At 42.2% G+C, this 17,239-nt stretch overlaps 1 protein-coding gene across 3 annotated transcripts in view; it reads right to left on the reverse strand.

Annotated features, from left to right (window-relative positions):
• Positions 1 to 894: 894 nt before the first annotated feature.
• The window catches only part of arhgef4 (Rho guanine nucleotide exchange factor (GEF) 4), a 39,563-nt gene continuing 23,218 nt past the window's right edge, over positions 895 to 17,239 (reverse strand). For 2 of the 3 annotated variants that reach the window (XM_037455758.2, XM_037455760.2), the window contains 9 exons: positions 14,073 to 14,252; positions 13,595 to 13,795; positions 11,140 to 11,319; positions 10,243 to 10,475; positions 9,158 to 9,287; positions 8,915 to 9,046; positions 7,777 to 8,020; positions 6,660 to 6,737; positions 895 to 3,728 (listed from right to left, as the gene is read on the reverse strand). In XM_037455758.2, coding sequence (XP_037311655.2) covers positions 3,571 to 3,728; positions 6,660 to 6,737; positions 7,777 to 8,020; positions 8,915 to 9,046; positions 9,158 to 9,287; positions 10,243 to 10,475; positions 11,140 to 11,319; positions 13,595 to 13,795; positions 14,073 to 14,252 — 1,536 coding nt within the window. In that variant the 3' untranslated portion in view covers positions 895 to 3,570. The remainder of the gene's footprint in view (positions 3,729 to 6,659; positions 6,738 to 7,776; positions 8,021 to 8,914; positions 9,047 to 9,157; positions 9,288 to 10,242; positions 10,476 to 11,139; positions 11,320 to 13,594; positions 13,796 to 14,072; positions 14,253 to 17,239) is intronic. The other variant, XM_037455759.2, reaches the window with a different exon arrangement.

Genomic DNA, 17,239 nt, shown 5'->3' on the forward strand with positions numbered 1-17,239 from the left:
AAATCACTAAATGTACAAACTACAAATAATTATCATTAAGTGCATGACAACTCAATCAACGGTACAATGTTAAAGTTGTATTGCCTGCAAAAAGTTCAAATAAATTCAAAAGTATTATAATCAAATTCCCTTAATACATAAAAACGCACTGAACCAATTATATTAGTAATCCACAAATGCAAACACCACAACCGCATAAAATGAATCTAAACCAGTTGGTAAATATTTGATTAATATGCTTTCAGCATGTAGTTCATTCCTTCAGAGCACTCACCAGTTCCTCCATGTAAACATATGGCAACCTGATGATGGTGACGATTCCCTGCAGCCACTAAGATATTCTAAAAGTTACAATATGTTTAATCTCAAGGAATAAATCAAGCACAAGAGTGAATTGTTTGTTGAACACAAACCTGTCCACACCTCTGAATGAGGAAGACACTGCAGCCTAGTTTAAACTCGTGCTCAATTGCGCGATTGGCCAAGCACAGTCACGTGACTGGGGTTGCGTGCAATCGCATCTTAAAGGGCCGGGGACGGCAAAACCAATGTAATATATTGCCATATTTCAACCTGGGTTACACCACCATTCAGAAAAGCATAAAAACCCGATTCTTCCTCAGCTCCTCAAACGTTGTTGACATTGAATACTAGTACATTTAAAATATTTCAGTCTGAACATTGCAGCCTATTATAGGAATGGAGATTTCATTTTAATGTATAAAATGTATGCATTGGATAAGTAACTCTGTGGGACCCTACCATTAATGGTGTAAACTTTAGTTTACAATGTTCCCCCATCTGTAAGTGGAAAGAAGTTACCTTTGAAAAAGGAGGTGTTGATGTTGAAGAATGTCTGTATGATTTACACCGTTAATCAAAGCACACTTGGTGTTCATCAGGAATCAGGAAACATTTATTGTCATCATATGTCAGACATACATGGAATTTGACTTGGCGGTTGTTCATGAAGGAAGACAGTACAATAATGGACAACAGACAGACATTAAAAATAAAGATAAAGTGCACCAGCCAAAAGAAAGTGACAAGTGAAAGTGACAAAGTGAATATACATGGAGTGAGAGTCAGTCAGGGGTGGACCCGGGCTCTGTTGATGAGCCCGACTGCCGAAGGGAAGAAACTGTTAGTGTGGCGGGAGGTCCTTGTCCTGATGGACCTCAGCCTCCTGCCAGATGGAAGGGGCACAAACAGTTCATGTCCGGCGTGAGAGGGGTCAGCTACAATCTCTCTAGCCCGCTTCAAGGTCCTGGAGAGACGGAAGATTGCAGGCAATTACCCTGTCTGCAGGGCGGATGACACGCTGCAGCCTGCCCTTGTCCTTGGCTGTGGCTGCAGCGTACCACACTGTGATGGAGGAGCAGAGGATGACGGCCGTGTAGAAGTGCACCATCATCGTCTTTAGCAGGTTTAATTTATTCAACGGCCTCAGGAGGGACATCCTCTGCTGAGCCTTTTTGGTGATGGAGCTGCCCACTTGAGGTCCTGGGTGATGATGGAGCCCAGGAAACGGAAGGAATCCGCAGTGGTGACGGGGGAGTCGCACAGGGTGAGGGGGGAAGGTGGGGCTGCGGTCGTCCTGAAGTCCACGACCATCTCCACTGTCTTCAGGGCGTTGAGCTCCAGGTTGTTCTGGCTGCACCACATCACCAGGTGGTCAGACTCCCACCTGTATGCAGACTCATCCACACCTGAGATCAGTCCAACGAGAATGGTGTCATCCGCAAACTTCAGGAGCTTGACGGACTGGTGACTGGAGGTGCAGTTGTTGGTGTACAGGGAGAAGAGCCCAGGGGAAAGAACGCAGCCTTGGGGGGGGTGCTGATGGTTCGAAAGGCTGAGACATGTTTCCCCAGCTTCACATGCTGCTTCCTGTCGGACAGGAAGCCAGTGATCCACTTGCAGGTGGAGTCGGGCACGTGCAGCTGAGAGAGTTTGTCCTGCAGCAGAGACGGGATGATGGTGTTGAAGGCAGAGCTGAAGTCCACAAACAGGATCCTGGCGTAGGTTCCTTGGGAGTCCAGATGCTGGAGGACGAAGTGGAGGGGCCTACAGACCTGTTGGCTCTGTAGAACTGCAGGGGGTCCAGGAGAGGGTCGGTGAGGGTCTTCAGGTGGGACAGGACTAGCCTTTTAAAGGACTTCATGACTACAGAGGTCAGTGCGACGGGCCTGTAGTCATTCAGTCCTGTGATCCCGGGCCTCTTAGTAACAGGGATGATGGTGGAGGCTTTGAAGCAGGCAGGAACATGGCATGTCACCAATGAAGTGTTGAAGATGGCGGTGAACACAGGAGACAGCTGGTCAGGACAATGCTTCAGGGTGTGGAGTCCGGACCTGCTGCTTTTTTTATTTTCAAATAAAATAATAGAGCGTAAGGCGGTAAAGAAAAAATAAAAATACTAAGACTATTGAAACTTCTTCTTGCTTTAGTGAGAGAAAATGTTAAGAACACAAGTTTTGAAGCCTTAACTTGGCAATCATAAGAAAATGGTTGAGCCAGGCTAAAGACAGGTCCTCATCAAAATGTTCCCAAACGGTAACTTAATATTGGGAGAGCAGGACCACACATGAGCACAAAATAAGATATTCATCACCACACATTTATAAGCTCAGGAATGTTTAATATTCCATATTGTCAGAGACTAAAACAAGATACCGATGAAAGGAGCACATTTCACTCAATGCACTTAGAGTCAAATCACTGAGCTGCACTGATCTGAAATTAGTGAAGACCAAGAACACAAAGCAGGAACACTAGCAATTGTAGATGCTGTCAGCCTAGCAGCTTCCTGAATCGGGTTAAATATAGCAGGGTTCTTCAGAGGTAAAAATAGATTATTCACAGTAGTTTTTCATCACATCCATGCATGCCATTGTAAGTCATCCATTGCAATGGCACTTAAAAAAGAAAACAAAATGTTCCTCCCCTTTCATTGAAGTGGACTCAAGGAATGAGTTCATGGATTACTGTTCATTGTTTAAATGAAAAACTCGAAATCTGTAACAAAATGAAGCTTCTCTTCTTGCATTTGACGACATTTTTCACATATTTGGATAGATTCACAAAACACAAACAGAGCAGAAACCATCCTAATTATAATTATTTGCACATTAAAAATAATTACTCTTCAATTTCTCCTTTTTTTCCAGCGACAAAAAACATGTAACACTATCGTCTGTTACTGTGATCACATATGTGAAATCATAAAACAATTCAACAATGTTCACAGAGGCAGCACAATCAGGAGTCCCACGCTTACTCACAGCAGTACAGTAGTATTATAAATACCAGTCGGCGCTTAATTGAGGGTGGTGTAGTAGGATGTTAAGCGAGAGTAAAATCATTCTTAAGGCTGATTGTTAACCAACCTATAAAGTGCTTTCATAAAAGGACCTTCTCCTCATTATAATCATCATCAACTATGCAATATATTAAGATGTCAATTATGGCAGGGTTACGAGTAGGAAAGAAAAGGGATCATTATAAAAAGGTTAATCAGGCACAAGCTTCCTCTGGACCTTCTCTCCACAGCTTTCTCCTCTTGTGTGTTTACTTCTTGAATGGTGTCAATCTGCCAATGTTGTGCCAGAAAGTGGACGTTTTGCGCTTGGGTTCAGCCAGCATGAAGACTTGCTGCTGTGGCAAAGCAGTTGGAAGAGAGGGGTGTTTCTGTCGCATAAGGAAGTCATAGTAGGGTCGGGTCACTGCTGAGGAGGAGATAAATAGCATTATTTAGTAAGGTATCCCGAAGCATACAGTGATTCTATATTCGGTTACATTTTCACAGCCCTAACAACAATATAGTGCTTTCTAATGTTCTTGACTGTTTACATACATAGACAATAGTCCTGTTCAGTGGTGGCTGGTGGAATATTTTTGGTAGGGCCAGCTAAGCTCTTCCCAGTATGATGCAATGCAAAAAAAAGGTATGAATTATTTTCGATAAAATGTCCCTCTTTTCAACCACGTCCTCTTTGTGTCCTCACCACAGTCCTGTGTCCGTCGCAGCTGGGTAGCGATGTTGACTTTCACGCGGCAACGTGACAGAGTTATTGCTGCGGTCAGCCAGCCTCCACTTCCAAAAAACAGTCAAGCCCGCACATTAGTGCTAGAGATTACAGTAGTGGCGTTATCCGTGTGTATCCTGATGTTCTGTATAGTTTTTTATTTTTTGCTGCTTCATGTCCCTTACTCTTTTGTCCATGCTGGATTCTGTCCCCGTTAATTTAAAAAGTGAGCATGGGAAGCTAAACACGGCTTTAGCACGTAGCTAGCTAGCTAGATAAACCTCCCGGCTGCTCGTGGTCGTCATTATGTTGACGACATAATGTAATGTGGTTAAAATGGCGCCTCTCGAGACTTTTTGTGGCTCAAGGTGGGGCCATGGCCCTCTATGGTTTTGGAGGGAGGCCTGAAGGGACGGCGGTAACTGTTGGAGACTTTCTTGCTGGATTTAGAGACTTTTGGAGCTAGAGATAATAGCTACTTGTTTTATACATTTCTATGTATTTTCAACTGCTCTATTTATTGTAATTCTACTACCGATCTTCTGACCTATGCCAAGTTGTATGTATGCATATTAGGGCCGGGACTCGATTAAAAATATTAATCTAATTAATTAGAGGCTTTGTAATTAATTAATTGAAATTAATCGCATATATTATACATACAAATATATGACCTGAGAACAGTGAGAAGTCATTTTTTTCACATGGATTTTTATTTTTATTCAACCTATTCCAGTGTAGCAATAGCATATTTAGAAATATAGTACTTTCAGAAACTCAGGTAGCCTATAGGTAAGTAGACCTTCTGAAAACGTGTAAAAAATGTTTTTTTAAGTAGACCAATACTTTCAAGTACATTCAGAACATTGGTTATTTTTTGACGTGGTCTTAGTTACCATGGTCCTGTCATCCGGTGCAGTGTGGGTTGGGTGTGGGTCCTTGTACCCGGAGTCGGGCTAACGTCCACGCTAGCTGCTAATTGTTTTGCGTTGAGGTGATACTTGAGGCTCGATGTGAATTCCTTGTTGCACAGCTTGCACACAACCACGCTCTTATCGACGCTTCCATCCGTGTGTTTATTATAATACGATTTCCCATTCACGGGGCCACCCGACACGGTCTCGTCAGCTTCTTCGTTCATGTTCACTGTGTGTTGTGAATTCTTCACGGGAGAATGTTGACGCTTTTATTTTGAAATTTTTTTTTGACAGCGCATGTTGTTTCCGCTTCCGCTACATACACGCTACACGAATACACGCTACGCGACGCGGACAGTAGATCCGTTAGATTGAGTCATTGATGATGTAAGTTATGTTACCTCAATTTGTACTCATCTGCGCACACTGTTAAGCCTGTTAGCTTAGGTGTGTTTACTGTGTTCACTGTCAGTGTTACTTCTGTAATGTAGTCGTTCCATAATCGCTCAATGATGAGCTAAGTGGCTAATCTGGCTACCGAGCCTGCATTATTCAGTTTGTAATTGTTTTCTGTGTTTATTTCAGAAACTCCATCTTTACGTTCATCTTACTGTCCACTATGCAACTCCTTCTGTCAACTAATCTGTAAACCTGCAACGGATAAATACAGAAGGATTTAAACCAACCAGATGTCCGTGTGTTCTCTGACCGGAACCCTGTAGTGGTCAATGTCCTACAACAAACAGCATCTCACGGGGGCGAATCCCCAACACTGTGGTTTGTTGTTTTCTGAAGTCATGAACGCTACTTGGTGCTCCAGTATAATCGGTCCTCCGAAACTCATCCAGTGAGAAACGTTCCGCGGTGTAAAAAAAAGTGTAAAAATGCGTAAAAAATGTTTAATGCGTTATTTTATGTGTAATTAATTAATCTTAATTCATATTGTAATTAATTAATCGCAATTAACGCGCTAAAGTCCCGGCCCTAATGCATATGTTAAATTTTGTAACTTGCCTTGTCGTATTTTATTCTGTCTTTATACCTTGTTGTATCTTCGTTAACGTGTCTAATTTTGTTGCATTTTGACTTGTCGTGTCATTTTGTGTCTAGTTGCATCTAATTAAATTGTATTGCATCTTGTCTTCTATCTTTATTGACATAGCTTGTTTTTTATCTTGTTGTGTTCGTCTAGCCTGCTTAAGTCTTTTTTTATTTTCTTGTGTTGTCATTGACGCCTTTTTGTCGCATCTTGACGTGTCTTTCTGTGTCTTGTCACATAGTTAGATTTCAGTGTGTCTTTAGTTCGCAAAAATTAAACAGTTGTATATAAAATAAAGGTGATGTGTTAACCCTTTTTGACCAACTGGAGTGCTTTTAATGTGAAAATATCCGTTAAGATAATGTTGAATTAGAAGCAAATGGAGCACTGAAATTTGTTGTCATTTGTTTTTTTGTTGAGAGAGTGTGGTAAACAACTCTGTGTCCTGTTCGGTAAAAAGAAGAGTATTAGTCCTTCTCAAATCTCTCCTGTGATTCATCAAAGTGATTTAGAACTGGTTGAAGAGTACATGCTGTTTGTGTTCATGAGTGCTTCTATTATTCATGGGGAGGTGACCCATGTCCAAGCCATGGGATGGAGAAAGAACATCCTTCGACTGAACAGACACTTAAGGTACCTAAGGGGTTTTATATTCCCTTAATGCTTGGTGCATACCTTTGGGTTTTCCAGCTGGATGGCTTTTGCAGGCATTAAGCATAGCCTGTTTCTTCTGGACCTCTGTAAGAGAAAATCCTGAAGGAGAAAAAGAAAGTATCACTATGAAGACAGGTTTAGTTTTTTAGCCCAGTATCATCAGTATCTTTAGAGCATACAGCACCATTTGTTACAGTGTGGGTTCATTTCCCCTTTTTATTTTGTATTTTCCTGCCTCTTGTGTCCCTGGGTCAACTTCACTTTCTAGTGTACTAGTGTTTTTCCCTCCCTTGTGATGTCTTACTTGTCCTTAATTGTTCCCTCCTGTATCCAATCACCTGCACCTTCCCAGTGTATTTGAAATACCTTCAAAAAGGGGACAACGGGCGGGGTTGCGCCACAACATTCCACCTGGGATTTTTCGGAGTTAAATGTAATCCAAAAATTGAGCCAAAGTAGAATAATCCATCAAACATATTTTGCTGGATAAAAACAGTGTGTGAGACACTACTAGAGACAGTGTGTTAGTCAGTATGAGAGACCGTTTGTGAGCAAGTGTGTGAACAGTGAACCCTCAAGCTTTTAGCTACGCTTTGGATTGTTCTGACCAAATGTCTAAACTTACTCAAACAACTATCTGTGGCTATTTTGTAGCATTTATGCATAAGCTTGATTCGCGTCAGAAAGGGTACGTGGCTTATCTCTGTAAAATTATTTATAATTTCTGCTATCCACCATTGGAAATAACCACTATTTCTGCTCCGTACGTGTTGTGAAAATTCCACAAATGTCGGAACCATAAACAGCCTCTTGTTTGGGTTCATAGCGTCATCCGTTACAGCACACAGACTCCTCCAAGAAGTGCGTCTGGATGGTTGCCGCTTCAGCGCTACTTTGGGCTAACCAATAGCCAGTTTGATGACCCCTTTGGGTCGGATCGGTGCCAGGATCTCTGGGATGTTTTCTTCCAAAGACTAAATCTTACTTAAGGAACGAGTAATCACTTTAAAAAGTGAGGAGGTCAAGGTAAATCATTTATGTAACATGTCTATGGCAGAAAAGGAAGCATGGCCAAGGGCACAGATTTGGGGATTATTTTACACAACACAAGGAACATTATTTATTGCGTATATCTGACCTGTCTCGCAGTCATGCTTGACCTGAATCCTCTCATCGGCGAAGGCTCGTAGCCAGCGCTGTTTCTGCTCTGGCTTCTTTGAACACAGGAGGTGGATTTCGTCACCAGTCAGTGTCCGCAGCTTCAAGGCGTTTTTCACGCTGATGTTGAAGTCCTTCTCCTTGCCATCCTCCACGTCTATCACAATCATGCTGTCCATGTCCATCCTACCCTTGTAGTACAGCATATCCCGCCGCAGGAGGTCCTGCGAAACAAAAATGGTGCTTTTAGCAAAGAATCGTTTTGAAGAGAAGAAGTAACCCATGCAACCAAAAAGAGATGACATCACTGATTAACTGTGTCTCTAATTCTCAAAGGTGTACACAGAGAGAACGGTGATGTTAAGTCAATGTAGACTCACATCTTTGGTAAAGGAAGAATGGTCTACATAATTTTGATGAAGTAATGGGTTACGAGTTAGGGTTAGGGTTATGCACTTTTAAGAGTTATGGTTAGCTATCCTCTGACACAAAAGTGCTTAGGGGCCAGAAGTTTGTTTCACCAAACCAACTCAGAAGCCGTTGGTAACTGTTTCAAAGAGGAGGCATTTAAAAAGTATAGCTGACTGGATGCAGCCTTTAGTGGGTTTCTTTGCTCTTCTTTCGATTAAGAAATATTCACCGGTTCTTATAGAGATGTAGCATTTATGCTTAGGGCTTCATGAGCCGCCATTATCTTTAAGAATGGACAGTGTATTACGTCACACAGCTAAACCAGGCCAGTAGCTCTTCACAGGATGTGATATGTCTGAGCCATCGTGATTAAGATACAAACACATTGCTTAAAGCAGTAAAGTATGGATTTTTGTATTTGGTATTTAGTATTATGTCAACTCTTGTATCTAAAATCTGCAACAAAGGAAAATACAAGGACTTCCCTTTGTGCTGTTTAAATGGGAAGTAAAAAGAAATGGAAGGTGGCAAACAGACGGACAATATTAAGTGTTCCAAAAGCTGAGGATCCTGGGAGGTCAATGCGTTGTTAATGTAAGCTTACTATCCACAGGCACAGGTACTACAAGTCCCCCGCACCCCTTCCTGCAGGCAGGATTCTGCGCTCATGCCCCATCAGCATAATTTAGTAAAAATTGCTATTTCACCTTTTTGCAGTAGACCATCTGATGATCAAAGAGGAAAAACATTCTCTGTTGACTCTTGGCATGAGGGTGGGAAAGCTTGCTCAACTCTCCTGAAAAAATGAGATCAGAGCTTCTGCTAAGGACGTCTTCTCCCTGCACGGGCAAGAACACACACAGACATAGCTGTTACCTGTTTCCTGTCCTGTTGGTTTATCAAGCAGAATAAAAGAAGAGAAAAAGGTCAAGAGAATTCTCTTGCCACACCTCCCAGTCCTCGATGGAGCTTTGCCATTGGGCAATCTTGTCAATGTTCTCAAGACGCCGCTTTCGCTCATTAATCAGCCTGGCCACGTTCTTCATGGCATTTAAGGCGTCCTCCACATCTGTGTAGTCCCTAATGTGCAGAGAGTGACATGTAGTCAGTGTGTAAAGGTCTAGTGACATTTAATATTTTCTCATCGACAATCAATGAAAAGACCAATCCATCCACAAATGTATCCTGCTAAAATAAATTGTACAACAGCTCTTCTTTTCTCTGTACCACGTAAACTTTATAAACTTTGTTTATAAGCAGCAATATACCTTGGCGCATGTGGTTGTACTTGCTGGACGGAAATAATCGCGGCCAAGAACGTCTGCGACTGTCAGACAAAGCGTCCATCAGTTACTTGTTAACTGCAGTAGGTTATTTATCCAGTCTAACGCTGAACCTAACCAGTGTGGTTTATTTCCTTCCAACCCAGTGGATCTCAAGGCAACATCTCCGCCCAACCAGCGCCTCGTCACTGCAGACTAGACTGGATACATTTCCAGAATATAAGAAATATTATTTCCCACCTATCCTGCTGTCTCGTTGTCTGCATCTGGGTCCCGAATGAACCGATCCTAGCAGTAATTACTGAGAGATATGTAATCTGTGTGTAATTAGCTTGCTTTCCGCTCTCTGTTAGCATCTAGCTTCGATAGATAGGTCATGAAATGCACAGAGTGCGTTCAGTTTTGGCGTAATTTGGATATGATATTTTGGTAATTGTTGTTGGAGTGTTTTGGAGCGTGTTCAAACAGCTTAGTTGGCATTGTACCCCAGGCTCTAATGTTTCTCATTGTGTGCAACATTATAAAATCAGTTTTTCAATATGTGGTCGAATTTTGGGGAATCACACGGCTTTGTGTTGTTATCAATAAATTGTATGCATTCGGTTGTCATATACAACACACGATATGCGTATAGCTATGTGCATGAATGAGAGCTGGGTCATATAGAGGAAAGAATAACTGTAAATCAAGTGTGCACAAATGGATCTCTCGAAATCCTTCTCTGTAGTAACACATTGAGAGTTTGCATTCACCTGTGCTGTGGGTTGGTGTATTTTAAAAGCTCTGCCAGCTGCAGTGGATACTTGCATATCTTCTGAACTGGAGTAAGCAGGAAGCCATCCAAGGAAATGTCAATCATCTTCTGGAGGAGTCGACAGGCCTCGAAGAAGAATACATACTTGTTGACCTTCACAAGTTTAGTGAGCTGGATGCAAGCATTGGGGTGGTTGTTGCAATACTCTGAGTAGATCTGGAAATCTGTTTGCTGCACATAAAAAATAGCAAAAGAAGCGGTTCTATTTTTGGAGTAGACAGAGTAGCAAGACAAATTCTTCACAATATATAAACATATTTGTTTGTTTTGGAAAACAAGGAGATCGAGGTGTGATAAAGTAAAGGTGTGAAGGGTAATATCTCAGTAACCTTTAAACAAAATCTTGTCAGTTAATAACTTCGTGGCAGGAATTTAGCTGGTGCCTCTTCCATTACAGAAACTTTCACCACCAATCAGTGTTCATGCAGTCAGACACAAACTACGTGGCAGGAATTTAGCTGGTGCCTCTTCCATTACAGAAACTTTCACCACCAATCAGTGTTCATGCAGTCAGACACAAACTACTTGCCTTCATTTTGTTCTCCAAAAGTGTGCTAGTAGAATAGTTCTTCAGTGGTAATTGCTATATATTGATACAGTCTCTTTTTCACCTGTTTCCTCCTCCTATTGTCTTTCTTTTTCTTTCATGGGTCTCCAGATTTTTTATTGCCTGTGTGGTTATGATGATATTGGCTATTTTGTAATAAGTGGATAGAATATATGAAGTATTAATATAGAAGTAGAAAATGGTAGTTAGTAAAAATCTTGACCTTGTTTCAGCCGGCCCTATAGATGGATGGGGCTCTAGAGTTGCCTGTGTCTGGCTCCTACTTACGTGTTCAAGAAAGCAGCAACCGATCTCACTGAGGTGCGGCTGCTCTTTGTTGAAGTTCTTCTCCAGGCCTTTCAGGAACTTCTTCTGGAATCGGTAGATCTCGTCAATATTGCCAAAGATGGTACAAAGCTGCTCTTCAGTGAACATATCCGTCCTCTTGCGGCACTGTTTGACGTAACCCTGATAGAAACACAAAAAGGATCAAATCATGCTTCACAGACATGGACCACCAAACACAACATATGAATAAACACAATGCACACACATTAAGCTAATACCATTATCTGCAACCTGACAGCCATAGAAGAGAATTTCTCTTTGGTCAGGTTTATTGGACCCAAACAGCACGAGAAGTTGAACAGTTATTTATAATTTAGAAGAATTTAGGTTAGTTTGGCGAGACAATCCTAAATCATATAAGCAAGGCTTCTGTAATGCAAGAGTAGCTTAATACTACAACCTCAGGTTTCTCTTCAGCACTGTAGCCAGACTGAGAGTCACTTTCCTTTAGACCTCAGTAGGAATGACTTAATGAACTTTCTCATTGATAATATTCTAACAATGAGGGAGAAAATTGCCAGTGTGGATCTGGACGTGATATTGTTATCTTTTACATTTTTTATGTGGTTCGCGGCTACTAGCTGACTTACAGCTACCAGGGCTTGTATTCCGTTGTATAACAAAAATGAAAATAAAAAACCTTTAGTCTTTAACCTAAAATTAAATACAATTTCAAGTCCAAACCTTCTACCTGTCTCTTGGATCCGATTCCGACTATGCTGTTTAAAGACGTTTTACCTCTAGTTAACACTGCTTTACTGAATATCATGAACTGGTCTTTGTTGACAGGACATGTACCACAGTCCCTCCGTCTAGCTGTATATCTTCTTAAGAAACCTACTCTTGCTCCAGAAGTGTCGGCTAACTACAGACCTATCTCTAAGCTTCTCTTCCTCTCTCCTAAGTTGTGTGACTCTACATAACAATGGTTTGTTTGAGGATTTTATGTAATCATTTAGAGTGCATCATAGCAGAGGAGAACACGCTGGATCATTGCTACACTACAGCAAGCAGGGCTTATCACGCCGTCCCTCGTGCTGACCAGCTGTCTCCTGTGTTCACCGCCATCTTCAACACCTCCTTGGTGACATGCCACGTCCCAGCCTGCTTCAAGGCCTCCACCATCATCCCTGTTTCCAAGAAGCCCAGGATCACAGGACTGAACCCCCTCCTGGACCCCTTGCAGTTCGCCTACATCATGGAGTCCATCTTCTGCTCCTCCATCACCGTGTGGTATGCTGCAGCCACAGCCAAGGACAAGGGCAGGCTGCAGCGTGTCATCCGCTCTGCAGAGAGGGTGATTTGCTGCAATCTGCCGTCTCTCGAGGACTTGTTCGCTTCCAGGACTTTGAAGCGGGCCAGAAAGATTGTAGCTGACCCCTCTCACCCTGGACATGAACTGTTTGTGCCCCTTCCATCTGGCAGGAGGCTCAGGTCCATCAGGACTAAGACCTCCCGCCACATGAACAGTTTCTTCCCTTCGGCAGTCAGGCTCATCAACAGAGCCCGGGGCCCCCCTTGACTGATTCCTGATCCTGAGCAAAGAAACAGCACTGGGTAAAAATACGAATTACCTTATACTTGCATCAGACAAATTACCTGTCTTTGTTCTTGTCCTAATGAGCCTTGGTGCCGCATTTGACACCATTGATCATTGAATCATGCTGCAGAGACCGGAACATTTAATTGGTATAAAAGAAACTGCACTCAGCTGATTTACGTCGTACAACGCCTTGCATAAGTATTCACCTCCTTTGGACTTTTTCCCATTTAGTAAGTTTACAAACTGGAATTCAAAATGACTTAAATAGACTTTTTCCCATGTCATCGATTCAAACGTTCAAACTCAACATTCATAGTGCAAAAGTCATTATGGAATCAGTGGCATCAGTGGCATCTCTGAAAACTACAATAATAATAGTTTATCCCAATTAAATTTGGTGCATTATATCCACAAAAAGTAGTTATAGTGAGTTAGGCAGTGTTGGGTTTCCTTCAAGGAGCATTCTGCATTAAGAACAATTACATGTTCACTGTGTCTCCATATGCACTCGACACTTTTCAGATATTTATTTGTAAATAATTTTGAAATGAATGTAAACTTTCCCCTGACTTCCAGATGATGGATTAAATTTTGTGTAGATCCATTACATAAAATCCCAGTGAGTTAATTGGAAACAAAAAAAAATGTAGTAAAGTCCAAGGAGGGTAAATACTTATGCAAGGCACTGTAGTTATTGGTTCAATCCCAGTTTGTGTTTGTAGTGGGACCTCCATGACTGTCATAGTCTGTCACAGAGATTCTCTGCACTGGATACCCTGTTAAACCAAGAATAGAATTTAAGGTAAATTAGTCATTTTAGATTTGGGGCTTTAGACATGATCTAATCCTGACCTCACAGATGTCCTTCAGGTGCTTGATGTAGTCTCTCTCGGTGTTCATAATCTCATTGATGACATTGGTCCTCATCTGTTCTTTGCAGGGTAAACCAGGTCCCAGAAACACGCCCAGACCTTCCCGGTTCTCCTCTCCAGCCTGTGCGTCCTCCAGGTGGGTGAGATAATCGTCCATGGGCTCATCTTGGTTCACACGCAACTGAGAAGGACACAAGTAAGTGTAAAATCCCAAAGGAAGAATTTTAGTATTTCATTTTATTATTTTATAATTTCTTTGATTTGTGAAAGTTTCTTGTTTACAGTTGTGCTAGTAATTTTATAATTTTTAGTAAAATCTCTCAAGACATTTAATGTGTTTTTTTTTTACTTAGACCCATAACATGCTTGTCATGTGCAAAGTCCTGCTGAGAATCCAGGGACAATGCTATCAGCAGTCATTAATCAGACGTTAAAGTAATATGGACGGTCTATCTCACCCGTACAAAGCTGGCAGGGAACCAGCCCTCGCTGTCCATGATGCGACCCCACCACCACTCCTTGTTAGTGGCGTCCACTACTTCGATGACATCCCCGGCCTTGAAGCCCAGCTCCTGGTCGTCCATTGTGACATGGTCCCAGAGGGCCTCAGCATACACCACATTGCCATCACTAATCAGCTGCAGAGGACACACCACAGGGCAGTGGGACTTTAATTCAAACCATGAATATCAGTGGTCAACAACAAGCCACAAAGTATTATTAAATTATTTTAGCCCGCGTTTAAATCTTCTAAATTGAGCATGTTATTTTCCTCTGCAATGGAGACGGATTGTTAAATGTGGTGTTCTGACATCAAATCTCTATTGTCACATTTGGTCACGTTTACCAACTAATTTTACTGTCCTTGGATGCCTCAAGTTGTTCATTATAACTGACACGACGTCTAGCTGGGACTGATGCAAATGTTTTTTAAGTAAAGAATTGGACAAGCTTCAATTTTGAATCAAATACCATTCCAGGGAGTGGCGCCTTTGTGTAGTGGTTAGCACTGTCGGTTAAAAATCATCCAGCTGCCATGGTCCCTGATGGTGTGTGTCTTGCTGGGCGTGGCTTTCCCTTCCCCACAAGCCCCACAGTTTATCTACTCCAGTTTTCCCTTCCTCCCTTCCCTCCTCACCACATCGTCAGTTCACATACATGGAACTACTGTTACGGCCTACTTTGATTCCCAGCAGTTACCTGTTTGTGACTGACACTTACCACTCTCAGAACTTCTCAATTGACCCCATCAGCTGATTCTGCACAGCCCCGCCCCCAGCCGTCTACAGTGCCGCTCCCAGTAGTGCCCAATCTAGTGAACCGTTCCCTGAGACCTGGGTAGGTGGGTAGGTGCAGGTAGGTTTCCATCTCCTGTGTCCTCTGGTCTTTACGCCATTGACCTTCCCCTCCAATGTTTCTGAGGTACATAATATTTTGGGCCTGTGGAGAGGAAGAGTATTGGCTTGGGGGGAAGCCGTTCCTTCTAATCTGCCAGTTGTTACCCTTTCCTTTGAAGACGTTATGTGCAGGAAGAAAAGTGATCCCCCGGAATGTGTGGGTACTGTACGGCTACAGGCTTGTGGAATCTACAACACTGGCAGCGCATTCCAGATGCAATGAAGAGGCATTGCAGGGAAAGTTTTTGAATGGAATCAGTCAGCACCTAAAGAATGACCTGGCTTGAACCTGATGATGAACCTGTTTACGTGGATGCTCTGGTTTTCAAAGTCAACAGTCCCAGTCAGCAGACTAGCTAGGTAAAGGTTAGGCCCGTACACACACATCCCTCTTTGTCTTAAAACTTAGATTAAAGATGGAGACATAATTAAAGGCCAATTTCTCCCCTTTATTGAAAAACGACAATGAAAATTGCATCTAGTGTGTATTATTTTGTACAATGTTGTGTGCATTCTGACCTCATGATCACATAGACCCACATGAGTGAAATTGTAGGTCATTTTGCATGTATATATTTCTTCTGCACTATTCAGTAACTTATTTGCTGTCTTGCTTTGTCTTGTGTTGCACTTGCTTGATGTTTGACTGAAAGTTGTTGTCAAACCAACAAACACAGCTACAGGCTGCCATCTCTCACGGTTTCCCCGCCCACCCAGTCAATGCGTGCAGGCAGCCGGACAGGGAGCGGAGTGCGCTTTTTTAATGAAGTACCGGTACTAAAAATAGTCAGAACCGTACCGTTTTAAACGTAAGGGTACCGCGGTACCTTTCTAGTACCGGTACACCGTCCAATCCTATGCAGTTGTCATATTTCATACCACCTCGGACATATCAACATGGCCGAGAGCATCCATTATGCTGCTTAGCCCCTCATTCCCTGCTGGACCACATCAGCCAATCATCCTCCTATCCGTCTTTTCACACAACCTCTTTTTTTTTTTCTACACAACTGTCGAAAAAAAAAGACATTTTACTTTCCATCTGGCGAGCCAAACAGGCGATATGGCTGTTGCTAGGCAACACATTTGCATCATCTTGCCTTTGTGCTGCCCTTCTCTCTAGGATCCTCTTTGAAAGATCGTCTCTCATCAAATGTGATAGTAAACGGCAGCCTACAGTTTGCTGTTAACAGGTAAAGCATCATGACAGTGCTAATTGAGTCACTATGGGAACAGCAATGGCTAATCTAGGCACACACTACTACCGGCTGTGCCCCTCATCCTAACGTGTCAGCAGAGTTGGCTGGGAATTATCTGGCTCAGGGGCTCATTAGGGGCCAAGGGTTAGGGTCGCCAAGTCATTGATGAATAATTGAGTTGTAACTATTGCACACAAAGTCACATGATGGTAGCAAATACTTCACTGATAAAAACATGTTTCACATGCCAAGGGATTATACAGAGAAGGCCATTCTAGTCCATGAATATGAGTTATAGTGGAGGATGCTTTTCGGCTGGTTACACCTATAGTCTATGGACATGTCTACTCTTTGTCTTTTTCATTCCTCAGTTTATTTGGACAAAACTCAGTACAACATCACCCACTCTCGTAAAGACAATTTAATAATTCCAATGAAGATGGAAGATGGTGTTTTGAGCATACAATGCCATAGCTTGAACTAAAGGAGCATTGACCTAGTATTACATTTATTTACGATTGAAAATACCCTAAAATCAAGTATATCATCAAGTATAACACAATTATCCAAACCGTACACTCAAGGAGCAAAACTGAGCCCAGACTTGCACCACTATGAGCACAAAGTCAGCCGCACACTGTTTGCAAAACACTAAACACACCTCTGTTCATCCCATAGAGAAGTATATAGAGATGTGACTTCCTTGCATTTGCAAAGCAATGATTGTCAAATTACCAAACCCCTGTGCCGGATTTTTTTTGATACAATGTTGTGTTTGTCTAATTCATATAAACAGGAACTTGTTTATGTTGACTTGTTGACTAGTTTGAGTTCATGGAGAAGAATAAACTATATATATTTTCATCAGTCTGCAGCGTTGGTCTTGTCTATAATGTTTCCAAGTGTCTTAGTGTTTTATAAATCACTGTGTATTGTTTAAGCAGACATTGTGCTTATTGTGGTGCAAATGTGGCCGATGTTTTGCACTTTCTGTGTGTACTTCACTTACAATTCTCTAATCACTGAGAG

Source organism: Pungitius pungitius, chromosome 19, assembly GCF_949316345.1.
Source record: "Pungitius pungitius chromosome 19, fPunPun2.1, whole genome shotgun sequence".
Lineage (NCBI taxonomy): Eukaryota > Metazoa > Chordata > Actinopteri > Perciformes > Gasterosteidae > Pungitius > Pungitius pungitius.